At 38.5% G+C, this 13,621-nt stretch overlaps 1 protein-coding gene across 22 annotated transcripts in view; it reads right to left on the bottom strand.

Annotated features, from left to right (window-relative positions):
• Positions 1–13,621, bottom strand: part of fnbp1b (formin binding protein 1b) — a 106,805-nt gene that overhangs the window by 14,278 nt on the left and 78,906 nt on the right. For 5 of the 22 annotated variants that reach the window (XM_074689768.1, XM_074689769.1, XM_074689770.1 and 2 more), the window contains 5 exons: positions 13,265–13,453; positions 7,371–7,463; positions 3,832–3,846; positions 3,520–3,555; positions 40–149 (listed from right to left, as the gene is read on the bottom strand). In XM_074689768.1, the coding sequence (XP_074545869.1) occupies positions 40–149; positions 3,520–3,555; positions 3,832–3,846; positions 7,371–7,463; positions 13,265–13,453 (443 nt within the window). The remainder of the gene's footprint in view (positions 1–39; positions 150–3,519; positions 3,556–3,831; positions 3,847–7,370; positions 7,464–13,264; positions 13,454–13,621) is intronic. The other 17 variants (XM_074689771.1, XM_074689773.1, XM_074689772.1 and 14 more) reach the window with 12 other exon arrangements.

Raw genomic sequence — 13,621 nt, forward strand, 5'->3', positions numbered from 1 at the left:
TAACATCATTAGACATACTATTTTTGAGCAAAAATCTACCTCTGGTCCATTTCTTTCTGAATATCTCTGTTGAGCTCGTCCAGCTTGCCCTGCAGCTTCTTCCTCCTCTGCTCTGGTGGAAGGTGGCTGAAGTCCTCAGGTCCAGAGCCCTGAGGCAACAACAAGGAAGGAGAGGAAAGAGCAAACAAAATCAGATGAAGAGATGTGCCCTAAGATGAACCAAAGCTTCTTTCATTATCCAGTATTTGTTGTGCTGCTGGTTTCATAGGGATGTTGTCTAGTCAGGTGCAGTATCTCCCTGTTTCCTCAGACCCTGTGAGGTAAGACTCATAAGACTCAGGGATAAATGAGTTAGAAGTTGTATTGAGCTCCAATGATTCACTTGAAGAAGATACTGCAGCCGCTTTCTAACACAATGAGAGTTTGGATCTGTCTGCGTGTAGACACTTGAGGCCTTTCACCTATTCAGTTACTTCCTCTAATCTGGTGCGCTCTATGACTTTATCATAAATGTAATACAGTATATGATGCTAATGCTCAGATCCTGTTTCAGAGCGAGCTGACTAATGGGTGTTGGAGCTGTCTGTACTGTGCGTTCTCGAGAGTTGAAGCTCGTTGATCCTGCCAGGTGTCATATTTCCTGGTGAGGAGGTTTTCAGTCTGAGCTGATGACTCATGCTTCTCGGCAGGCTTTCAAACCTTCTGTGGACATGATGGATCAGGGTGTCGAATCTGTAGCTTTGCTAGCTGCTAGCTTGCGCGTGGGGGGTCTAAAAGTGTTCAAAACAAAACATATGATCCCTCTCGTCATTAGTTTTATATAATTAAGTTCCACATCTACAAGTTTTAACTTAAGACTTACTCATAAAACAATGGATGATGTGACTGCTCCAAAAAGTGAAGCCAAAATCCATGAATCATTATTTACTGATAAAACTTGTTTTTCATGACTTTTAACATGGAAGTTAATCACGTGTGTGGAATAATTTGATATATAATAATAATAATAAATATAATAAAAGCATAAGGAGGAAATCAAGGAATAAAATTAAAACTTCTCACCACAGGGGGGCGCCAATGTGCTTTAATAAAATGGATAGCAGTTACGAGGGTCTCTTTTGTGGGAATTTGATTTAAAAGTGGTATTTAGCAAATTTTAGTTTATTTTTTAAGTAAAACAGAACAAAAAAAAGGGGGAAACTGTGTTTTTGTACTCTGGTCCTATCACTAGACTGAACAGGTGAAGGCCTGATTGGATCTTTTCGAGCTGGGTTACAGCGGCACCACAGGATGTAAAAACTGCTGGAGCTAAGGGGACTGGACTGGACTGGACTGGACTGGACTGGAGGTCAGGATTCACTGCACATGAAGCCAGGTCAAACACAGCAGCTAGGTTACCATGGCAACCTTACCCCTTCTCCCTGCACCATGGCGCAACACTTACCGGGCATGCAAGATAACAAAAACGGTGTAAATCATCATGCAGAGTCATGCGGCTCTCTCAGAGCAGACATCGTGTATTAGTGATCACACATGCTTCAATTTTCTATTCAACCCAGTACAATAAAAACACTAAAAACTAGACGACCCAACTAAAACTACACACATTCATTCATTTTGTTTATCTGATTCATTAGAGAGGATGCTAATTTATTGAATGCTTCTGTCTGGATTCAGATATTGATTGATAAAATTTATTAGAAGAATTTTTTTTTTTAATTATTATTATTATCATTATTATTGTTATTATTATTATTATTATTATTATTATTATTATTACTATTATTATAAAAATATTTATTTAATTAATTTAATTTATTTTATTTTCCTTCTTAAGTTTAGTTTTGAGTTTACTGCTCACGTCTTAATGACAAAAAATCAAGCTAGTAGGTGGTTAGCTTAACTTAGCTCAACACTGTGACTTGCAACTGGAGGAAAAGGCTTAAACACCCCTTTCAGAAGATTTTTTAAGGGTTTTTTAAAGATTTTTTTTGGCAAAAAAAGTCAGTTGGGTTTCAGAGACAGTGTTAGAGATGCTTTGGAAACACATTTCTCTCTTTAATTTAGCAAATTTTCTTGGTAGTTTTAAGTTTTATTTTTTAAAAAAAGGACTGAAATGTGAAACATATTAAAATTAATAATTGGTAACATTTTTGTCCACAGAAGGCGCCAAAATTATACCATACTGAAAGATTTTCAGAGAAGCTTTAAGATGAAGTTTTTATCTTTTTTACTCTTAAAGTGTTTCCAGACACAATGCTAGATCAAAATCAGTTGTTTTTCTTGTTTTCTTGATACTTTTTATTTTATTCCCTTATGTTTTTGTTTTTAAACTTCTATTGTTTATAATAGATGCCAGTCTTCAATAGGAAATTTAGCACACTCATTCTGGTCATGCAGTAAGCTGTAAGTGTTTTGAAAAACATCTTTTGTTTTTTGTCTAAGGCTTTTGGAAAATGTTGGAAACCTTGGAGCTGCTAGCTCCTTCCCTTTTACGGACATGTATGAAAAAAGCTGTTTTGTTTTGAATGGTGGTTGCAAAATAACTGATACTACGAGTGTGGAGGACGGACAGTGTCCACCTTTGAACTGTAGCTGCGAGAAATAGTGAACATTTGCTCAAGTTTCTTAAGGAAAATAATTTTATCATGTGTCTTAACTGTGACATCTTACAGAGGGTTAGTGCCTTAGTGTTTTTCTGTTTTTTTTTTTTTTTTTTTTTTTTTTTCAAATACATGCTTTCTTTGTTTCTTATGGTTTTTTTTAATTCCCTTCTGGGTGGGGGTGGAAAGGCTTCTTTTTTTAGTTTTGCTTTTTTTGTAGTTTTTTTATATATATATTTTAAAATATATATATATATATATATATAAATATATCTTCTAAAAAATCCATAAATATGTGTTTTCTTTGTTCCTTAGGTTTTTTTTAATTACCTTCTGGGTGGGGTTGGAAAGGCTTCTTCTTTTAGTTTTGCTGTTTTTTTGTGTAGGTTTTTTTTTTTCTATATTTGAAAAAAATAAAAAAATAAATATGTCTTCCAAAAAAAGTCTATTTAAAAAAAAAAATTACATTTCTATACTTAATTGTTTTTTAAATCTACACTGTAGGAAGAGAGGAACAGTATTTTAATTTTTCTGCATGTCCTTCTATGTTTAGAAAATTGACAATAAAAACCTTTGACTCTTGAATCTGCGAGCTCAAGTGTCATATTTAGCATTTAAATTTGACATTGATATGGAACTCTAAGCAGGAAAATTAATACATTAATTGATTCAATTTATTTCTGTATCAGAGTTGATTGATTTAATATTCAGTGGAGATCTGCAATCAGCTCAGGTCTCTCACAGTAACTTCTTTCAACATCATAAAACTAGCATGCAGTGTAAAGAAATCAGTGATCAATCACTACATAACGTCAGGTTAGTATTATGTTAAAGTTTCACATTTATCCAGACAGACAGGAGGACTACCAGACAGACTAAGAGACAGACGGATCAAACATGGAGTAAATCGGATCACCTCAATGAGATTCCGGACGTGGGAATTGAGTGTGATCTGCACCACAGAGACCAAAGACACAGTTGGGGAGAGACGTGAACACAACCACGACATAAAAATAAAACAAAAAATTAAAACACAAATGAGACAAAGACATGAGTCTGGGGTTCATCGTTGTGTCACAGCGAAAAAATTACAAACTCAAAATCCCAAATGAACAAAACAAGGTCAAACGGCGTACACAACGTTATTGACACAGTGTTACACGGGAGGACGTGACATGCGTGATATGGTCATGCCGCTACGGTCATGCAGCTACACGGTCATGCTTACCAGCTTGAGAGAAAGCTTCATGTGGGAGGGGGAGAGGAGGAGAGAGAAATGGCGATGAGCAGGAGAGAAAAGAGACAACAGATAAAAGTCAGCATCAGGAGAAAACTGCAGCCATTGGTTTCATTTTCCTTTAAAAACAATTTGTTCAAACGCTGATTGTGTCAACTCTGCCAAACTTCACCATGCAAGGAAAAGAGCGTAAACACGCAGAAGCTCAAGATGTTTGTCTTGTGTCAGTTATTTAAAGAAAGCTTCAGCACTCTTTATCCAATAAAGTGAAGTTTAACATTTCTAGTCGGATGGATTAATGAAGAATGAGTCGGCAAAAACACCAACCTACTGCACAAGCATGAAGTAAAGAAAGAGGGAGAGGGATGAAGGGAAAGGTGGAGAAAGAAGTAGAGGAAGAGTGGGTGCAACAGGGATAAATGTGCCCTTTACTTCTTCATCTTCCTTTTTGCTGCCAGTACAGGGAAAGTGACAGCAGAGGGCGCTAAAAGCATGTGTCAGCAGATCCAAACGTTGACATGGAGGCAGATACAGACAAGCTAAAGAGACGCTTTAAAACCAGACAAAGAAAATCTTCATTTAGAAATAAGAGGCTAAACGAAGGCTGAGAATCATTAACTGAAAAGGCAAAAAGAGGGAAAGAAGGAAAGGCGTAAAACTATTTTTCTCAAAGATTTCTGTGAGGATTCAGTTAACTCCTGATCACAGGGGAAAGAGTAAAGAGCAGTTCAACAACCGGGGGCTGGTAGAGCTGCAGCAGATGACTGGTAATCCTGTTAGAGGCTCACAGGCTGGTGCACTGAGGTGCTCGGCTCACTCAGTCCACTAATCGAGTCATCCACCTGGAACGGCCTGTTGCTGTCTGTGACACCCTGTGATCCTCACTCTCACCACTGAGTTATTCTCACAAACAAAACACCAAGACAGACGGCTCTGACGGAGAGGAAGGGTACGATCTGTGGAGCTTCCTCTTTGACTCTGAGATCCAGCTCAGGCCTTTACAGCATTTTTACAGTTTGATGCAGCTTTGGCAGCACTATGACAAAAGTATCCTCAGCAATAAAAGTCACAATAAAACTCCAAAGAACTTTAACTTAATCGTCAACAATTCAACTGCCTTTGTTTCCCACAGAGTCTTATAGATTTTAAAACAAACTGTGGCACCAAGCTCTTGTTAAGTCGAGATAAGTTTACAGAGAAAAGGCCTGGGAGATTTCTGTTAGCACAAACATACTAAACAGTAACGAGCTGAGGGATTTGACATGATTTTATTGATACCAGTGCAATGACTGATCAAACTCTACATGGATACCCTTCACTGCTCTGCTTAGCCAACAAAAACCTCATTGACCTGTGGCGTACAGCGTCAAACATAAACTGTTTTAATATTGAATGAAACATTGTAAGCTTGAATGTCAGTTAAACTCAATTTAAAAACAAAACGAAACATGATTTTTTTCACGTAACTTGACTTCATTGTTTGAGCTTAGGGAGCAAACATCATCAGCGCTGAGGTCGAGAGCCAAAAGATCTGATACTTGCTGAAGAGCATCCTCACCCACTGTTGTATTGCTGCGTTCCATTTGTACTCAGAAGATCGGAACTTCCAAGTTCCGAATAGGAACGCCCCCCAAGGTTGGAATTTCCGACTTGTAAGTCGGAGCACCTACACTATCCCTGAGTTCCCAGTAGGAAATTCCGAGTTCAGAAGTAAACAGTTATTAAGCTCCTGTTATATTCTTTGTATTTTAAAATTCCTGACTAGTGTTTGTCGCAAAAAGTCAGCGGTATAGTTTAATACAATGTTTAGAAATACTGCTGTTAAAGCAAGTTTTTCCAACTTGCCAACTGAACGCTGAACTCGGAGATGATGTCACTCCTACTCTAGACTTCTGAGTACAAATGGAACACAGCGTAAGGACGTGACTTTTACCAAGATGTAGGTTTGTTTTAGAAGCAACCAAATGGAGAATGGGTCTTCAACTCTACTATTCTGTGTTTGAGACAACTTTTTTTAAGAATACCAAATGACAAGGGAAAGTATTTATTTATTTAAATAAAATACAAAGAGGCATGATTCCTCAAAAGTGATCCATCCATTATCTTGTGTTTCGTTAGCTGTGCTTTGTCTCTTTTTGTACTTCCTGTCTGTAACTTTGTGTTTTTGCCGCTGCCTGTCTTGGCCAGGTCTCCCTTGAAAAAGAGGTTTTTAATCTCAATGGGACATTACTGGTTAAATAAAGGTCAAATAAATAAATAAATAAAAATCAATATTTATAAGTAGGTAGAGCTATTATTTGAAACATGACGTGTTTACGTGCTACTCCTGGTTATGTCCTACCAGCGCTCATCTACCAGCTACAACCTCACCAAGCAGAGCTAACGCAACCTCCCTTCATATTATCTATTTTTGACTGACAAATTATAGTTACCAACTTATGTTCCTGAACAAAAAAGTGGGTTGTTTGTCATTTTTGATAAAGATTTTTAGTTTTCTGGCTCAAGTTTGGGTCCAAAAACATAGAATTAGCTTGAAACTCCTCACTTTGGTTCAGAACGGTGAAGCATAGGAAATCTGAAGGGGAAAGAGATCCTGGGTAGTTTCCTGATCTTTCATGGCAGCACTGTATGAAAAAGTTAGACTCTTAAATATCACTTATAAAGTCATCACAGTGCCACTAATGTTAAGGGAACAGTTAGGCATTTCGTTTTAACTGGTTCTGGATTCTTTTCCCTAAATGAGATATCTCACGACACCAAGGTTGAAACTATCAGATAAATTCTGAGTCAGGAAACCAAAATTAAAATCTGGTTCTTGAAAGTTCAAGCTGTCGTCCTCAGATGTACAGGAACTAAGCCAGACACACACAGATATACAGGTATATATTTCAGCCCAACAAACATTGCACACCAGCACAAAGAAAGCCCTGCAGGGGTGAATTCTGGGAACTGTAGGCCGAACCCAGACCCAAAGTGTGACCAACACCTCCTGTTGAACTGAACCAGGAGGAGGTGATGGCTGTGTCAGAGGAATCCTCACACCCATAATCCTCCTCTGCCTCAGGTGCTTGTGACACTTTGTGAATTGACCCCTTGTAGATGCTCAGTAGACGGGGGAAGGAGGGAGGGGGGGCAGGGGGCGGGGCTTAATCAGCTGCAGGGATGACAAGCAACAAATCTCAAGCTGATACATGTGATGTTGGATGAAGTCATCACCTCGTCCGCTCATTCGTCCTGAATCTACACGTGGTAAAGCCATGTGACCAGCTCCCGGAAAACCACACACACACTCAGTCACACACACACACACACACATTAGCCTCCTTTGTGGGAAAATTTGCCTCGTTAATTCTGAAGAACATCCTCATCAGACGAATCGACGTCCCCCACAATTGAGTTATCGTTAATGAGGCTACTGCGTGTGCTAATCACACACACACACCCAAACACATTCAGTATGCTCCCCTCCAACACACACCTGCTCACACACAATCCTACCACCCCGTTAAATCCGTCACTCACACACTTACAACATATTGCCTTGCTTCGAAAGCATATGTGGGTCGACCCAGAGTCCTCTTCATGAGCTCTTTGTGCCGACTGAGCGAGCGCGGGGATTGCTGCTGTGGTGGTTATCAGAGAGAATACAGCTTCGTCAGTGACTCTCTTACAGATCTTAAACTCTACACGTTCTTAATTAACTCCCTATACATGGATGCTTTCGGCTCGAGCAGACAACACACACGAACAGCTGCTGTGGATGGATGAGACAGCTAAAGTGCACCGCTGAAAGGTTCTCCTGCAGGGGGTCGACATGCCTCCACTGAGCGCCGAGACACGGGACACCACCTCCTCTGGCACGACTGATCTAATCCTTAACGTGATACTGTGTTCGCTTTGCAGGAGGTGGGAGGGTATAACATCAGATTTATTTCATCAAAGCAGTTTTATGAATGTGGAATAATTACCAATCAAAAGCAGGGTTTTAGAAAGACTTAAAATTCAAGTTTCCTCTGGGGAAATGCGGAAAAATAAAACAACAACCTGGGCTCAAAGCTCTTAAAGCTCCAGTGAGAGGCTTTTATCTTTTTATGACGGACTGAAATAAATACTGATTTCCCATTTTAACCTATGAAAGTAACCAAGGTATGCAGAAAGATTGACTATTACTGCATTATTAATTTAATGCATGTGAACGCTGCCACCTGTAGGTGTCAGGTGAGGCGACAGCCGCCTTTTTTTACATTGTTAACGGGAAATACTCCTAGTTCTTGAATGTTTTTATTGATAAAAGAGCAGGATGAGATTTTTAGGTGGAAAAATGTACAAGTTAAAGTACAAGATCAGTTTAGGGATCAAGTTCATTGCTTCGGCCACAGGGTGGCACCAAAATCAATGCATACAAAAAATCTCTTACAGGAGCTGTCATACTGTTTTAGCAAATTTTTGGTCTTTCCTGCAAGTAAATGAGCTTCCAAAAATACCCAGGTCTTATATTTTAGACCAGGAGTCTGCAACCTTTACTTACACAAGAGCCATTTTGGCTCAGCTTAAAGTCTTGTGGATAATTGTTAAAATAATAAGTTTTTTAATTATAAAAATGTACATTTGATGTCTTTGTTTTTCATTTCAATAAATGCCCAAATATTTTTTAAGAAATTGAAAATTTGAGCTTTTATAAATGTTTTAAATTTGCAAAATTTATGAAGTTTCAATTAGTTCAACTTCAAGTATTTGCAATATCAAAAAATTTATATATATAAAAAATGTGCAAAAATTCTAAAAAAAATGCCAAAAAATATAAATTATAAAAATTTGCAAAATTTAAACAAAGTATTTTCAAAATTTTTCTTTATTCTTGAATAATTGTAAAAATGTAAAAATAAATAATTAAATAAAATTTGCATTTTTTTATTTCAAAAAATTGAATTTAAATAAATTAAAAAATGCAAAAAAAATAATAATAATAAAAAAATGACATTTGGAAATTCTTCAAAAAGAGTTTTAGGGGAAAAAAATTCTAAAAAAAAGCCAAAAAAAATGAAATAAAAAAAAAACTGCAAAAATTGATTAAAAATATAAAAGTTTTTAAATAATATGCAAAAAAATCTCAAAAAGAATATGAAAGCTCTATTGCAAGTTGTGATGCATATTCAGTTCAACACAATTTTAAGGCATATTTTTATGAAGTGACAAAATCTTTAATCATCAATACCCTCTCTAAAAAAACGAAAATTCTTTATTTTAGTCATGTTTCTTTTAAAGCTGCAAGGAGCCAAAGAACTGCATGAGGCTCTGGAGCTGCAGGTTGCAGACCCTTGCTTCAGACCAACAAAGAAGCCCTTCTGCTCTATCAAATGTACACTAAGCACACGCTTCATATAAGAGTTTTCTGTAGCAGCCAAAAAAACAAGGCATGTGTTATTTACATCTCAGGCTTTTGTTATTAAAATTAAATACACTCTTGTTTGTTTCATTTCATCTAAAAAGGGAGACTCCTGCATTAAAATGAGCCGAGTGATACTGGTGATATTTTCCAAGTCGGCTTAGTTTCAGCAGACAGATCCGGGGCAGTTTGTAAAGAGGCCAACGAATTACAATCAGCCATTCAGAGGCATTAACTCCTGTCTGAGTCAGTAAGGCGGTGGGGTAGCTGTCCCCAAAAGACCTGTCATTACTTTATCAGATTAATCATGCACCTTCTGCTTCCTCTTAATGAGGCAGACGTGATCTAAAAAGGGGCAGATGAAGGGACGCACCGACATACGACATAACGAGTCTGGAGTAGTTGGATGAAAAGTGTATATTTCTCTATGAAAGAAGCTTAAATTAAGTTGTTTTTAAAATCCTTAGAGTGAATCTGCGCTCACTTTAGTAATGTGACAATGATTAAGATGAATGGGGTTTTCCTGGCCCTGGATCAATCGGTGCATCCCTTAAAAAAGTGTGCTCTACATCAAACATCTATAAACATAAAAAGCTCGGACAGATCTCTGCTATGAGACATGAAAATATGCACAGAGATATAAAATGTGTTCACATGAAACATGGATAAAGGTGTACAGATAAAACTTCTCACACACTCTGCTGAACTTTTACCTGTGCTGTAAATGTTACACACACTTTTATGTGTTTACTCAACAACAATACATGATTTAACTCTATTTTATCACTTCACTCAGGAGCTGTTTCAGCACTTCCGCTTTCAGAAACGTGCACTTCCTGCTCTGAAAAATACACACTTCCCCTTTCTTTGAGCGACCTTCAATCATTTCCTCTACAGTACGCTCGCTCAGGGGACTGTCGCACCCACAGTATTGTTCAGACATGATGATAGCTCCAATTCAAACTTTGAGTAACTGCTGCCCTTTCAAAATACGAGCAGCAGAGACTATATTTGTGGACTCCGGAAGGAACACGTGAGCTAGCGCCCGTTCCTGAGGTCAGAAAGGGATGGAGGGTGTAACGGGAAAACATGCCTCTCCTCTCCTGCCCTCACAGCCCGGCAACCCTGTCACAATCACACAGTGGATGTCGGAGAGATAACCAGTGATGACACCCACCAGGACCCTGGGCTGGTGCAGATAACGCCACCCTGCACGATGCTGTCTAAAATTATTCCTCACGCTACATGGAGTGACTCAGCCAGCCTGATGCCACGAAATCAACTCATATTTTACTCATATTGTAAAAATGAAACCAGTCTGCATCAAACTATTCTTGTTTAATCATGAAAAAACTGCCACCAAGTCTCTAAACTCCATGTCATCTGTGCGCGTTTAGATCAGGGTAGTAGAGCATCTTAGCAAGACAGCAGTAGCTACTGGCTCTAGCTAGCAGCAGATGGCTGTAGATGGCTACATGTTCACATCTCTGATCCAAACTTTAAGTCAAGTGATGTGATGTTTAATCAAATCTTCACTGACATCACACTAGCTAGCTGAAAGCTCATTGGCTGCCCTCTGCCCAACCTGGAAGACATCTCCACATCCTGCTTCCTCAGGAAAACCAAGGCCATCACAGGAGATCCCTCACACCCTGCGTACCCCTGTTTGATCTGCTGCCCTCTTAAAGAGATGCTGCTGGTTTTTCCTTTGGGTCACACAAATTGCAAACACCCACTAACACTGACTCACTAACTCACCTACCTTATAGCAAAATCAAGAAGCGACCCTAAATATTTCGTCTTTTTCCTTTATACATTTTTATTTACTCTTTTTTACTAATTTAAATTCTTATAGATTTTTATATTTATGTATTGTAAATTTATATTTATACACAGTACACAATGGCTCTATGGGAGCACCATAAAGTGTGTTGTACCTTAACAGTGCAATGCCAATACAGGATATTCTATTCTATTCTGTTCTATAAACTGATATCAAAGGGTCTATTTAACATAATGGCTCACAATTGTAAAGAAAAAATGTTTTGTTGAACTTAATATGAGCCACATTCACCTGACCAGTCCAGAAAAATGTCTTGTTTCAAGTTATTTAAAGGTAAAAATGAGGCCCAGAATTGCTTGTAACAGGGAAAAAAAATATGCAAACAAAAAAAAACCCAACTAGAATAATATCTTATAATATAAGTAACTTTTCTCTTGTTCCATTGCAAGATTTTTTGAACTAACAGCAATTCAGACATTATTTACGTAAAACAAGACACTTTTCTAGACTGGTCAGGTGAATGTGGCTCGGATTAAGTCTAAAAAGACATTTCTACTGAAAATAAGGCAAAAACACTTGCTAAGATTTCTGTTTTTTCCAGTGTGGGTACTTTAGAGAAAAAAGACTGTCTTATATTTAAAATAAAGTGCCTAAAAAATATTTTATATTAAAATGGAAATCTTAAGCCAGCCTGTTTGAAGTGATCTAGTGTTTCCCCTATTTTGGATGCAGGGGCTGAAATAATGGTATAACAGTTACATCTGTGAGAGCCTAAAATGAGCCTGACAGGCATCTGTATGGTTCCTGATATAGGATGTTTTAAAGATCATAGAGAGCAGAAAAAAGTGTTTTATAATTAGAAAATGATGAAATTACATTGTTTGTTTAGCAGAGTTAGCTCTACAGCACCACAGCTTGTTTAATTTAAAAAACAGAAGCCTTCTTGGGCTTCTTGTTCTTCAGAGTGTTATAGGAGAAACATATCCTTCATGCTACACCCAACTATCACTATCACTAGTATTAATTGAGGATAAGTAGCCAGGGTTCACCCGTTTAATTTATTTAACTGGTATTTATTCATTCAGATTAAAACCTGGCATCCTGTTGGCACATTGGTTATACACGGCATTATCTGTTTTTAATGTGCGTTACCTGTCTTCAAGTGCAATACCTGTTTAATACAGTTCATTTCACACAGTATGATCTAATACATTTTAATGAGGGCAATATCTGTTTAATTTCATTACACCAAGTGCAATATCTGTCTGATTTAATTTAATCTATGTTATTTATAATTAAGAATCTGTTTAATATAGTTCACAAGGTGCAATATCTGTTAAACATAGTCAACTTACCTTGTGTTATATCTCTTAATTTAAATAGCTTTATCTCTTTATCTGGTTTATCTGGTTCAGTACTTTTTGCCGTTTTGGCACTTAAAGCTGCTCTATCACTTATTTTATCTTTTTTTTTATTTGATGACTCTTTTTCATCTTATTTTCCAGCTGCTGTACTCTGTTAAAAGCAATGTCAACACCAAATTTCCCCCCTGGGATTAATTAAGGATTTCTGATTCTGATATCAACCTGTTTCCTGCCCTAACCGTCCCACCCTCTCTGAGTAAAGGCACAAAAAGCCACAGAAAAACTTTGAAAAGCTCAGGAATTCATTTCACAACATTAACTTCTGAGATTTCTTGCCCAAAATGTTTTTCCCGAGTCAGTATCAGGCTCAGAAACTCATGTCCTACATGGTTCTTCTCTTCCTCACTTGGTATGGATGAGATCAGATCACTGATGGTTGAATCTGTCGTATATTCATTTGCAACAGAAAACAACAAACGCGCTGCCTCCAGCATCGACTGCAGAGAAAAGTGCGCAGGGAGCATCTGCAGTCTCCATGCTACTGCCAAGACTCTGGGCGTCTCGCTAATCAAAGGGGAAGGTGGGAAAGAGGAGGGACTGTCAGTGTGAGCACAGAGTTAATGTGAAGGATGAAGGGACAGGATGGAGAGACTGTTGGTGAGTCGGACGGATGGATTCAGAGTTACGCGCTACATGCTAGAGGAGCGACACACAGGAGGCTGAGCACTGTATGAGTGAAGGTCAGAGCTCGGAAATCAACAGGTGGTGGAAATAAAGTCTGTTTTTGGAATTAAGACGCTTTCTGAGGTGTGTTTTCTTCACCCATACAGTGCAGCAGGTGTAGAGACACACACGCACACGTGCACAAAGCTGCTGGACACACACACTTACCCCTCGCCTCAGGCTCCGGAGGCAGTGCATTTTGGGTTTGGAGGCCATGAAGTCGTTGAGGCGGTGGGAGAGGGGCTCCTTTTGCTGCTTGGGAGATTGGGAGTCGTTGGGAACAGTAGAGGGTGAGGGCGGGGATGTGGCTGGGGGGGCAGGTGGGGGCTGGTGGGGGGACGTTAACAGGGACATAAGCTACCAGTAAGAGAGGGGAGCCGTGACGGAGAGGAGGAAGAAAAAAGGAGGAGGAAAAACATGGAAGAAGAAGAAGAAGGAGAATAAAAAGGGGCGAGAATCCAACAGAAAAAAAAAGACAAAGGAGGAAAAAGGAGGGAACACAAAACGAAATAAATAAGCCTCCTA

This window comes from Halichoeres trimaculatus, unplaced genomic scaffold, assembly GCF_033239565.1.
Source record: "Halichoeres trimaculatus isolate MK-OKI-2021-1 unplaced genomic scaffold, fHalTri1.1 fHalTri1_scaffold_16, whole genome shotgun sequence".
Lineage (NCBI taxonomy): Eukaryota > Metazoa > Chordata > Actinopteri > Labriformes > Labridae > Halichoeres > Halichoeres trimaculatus.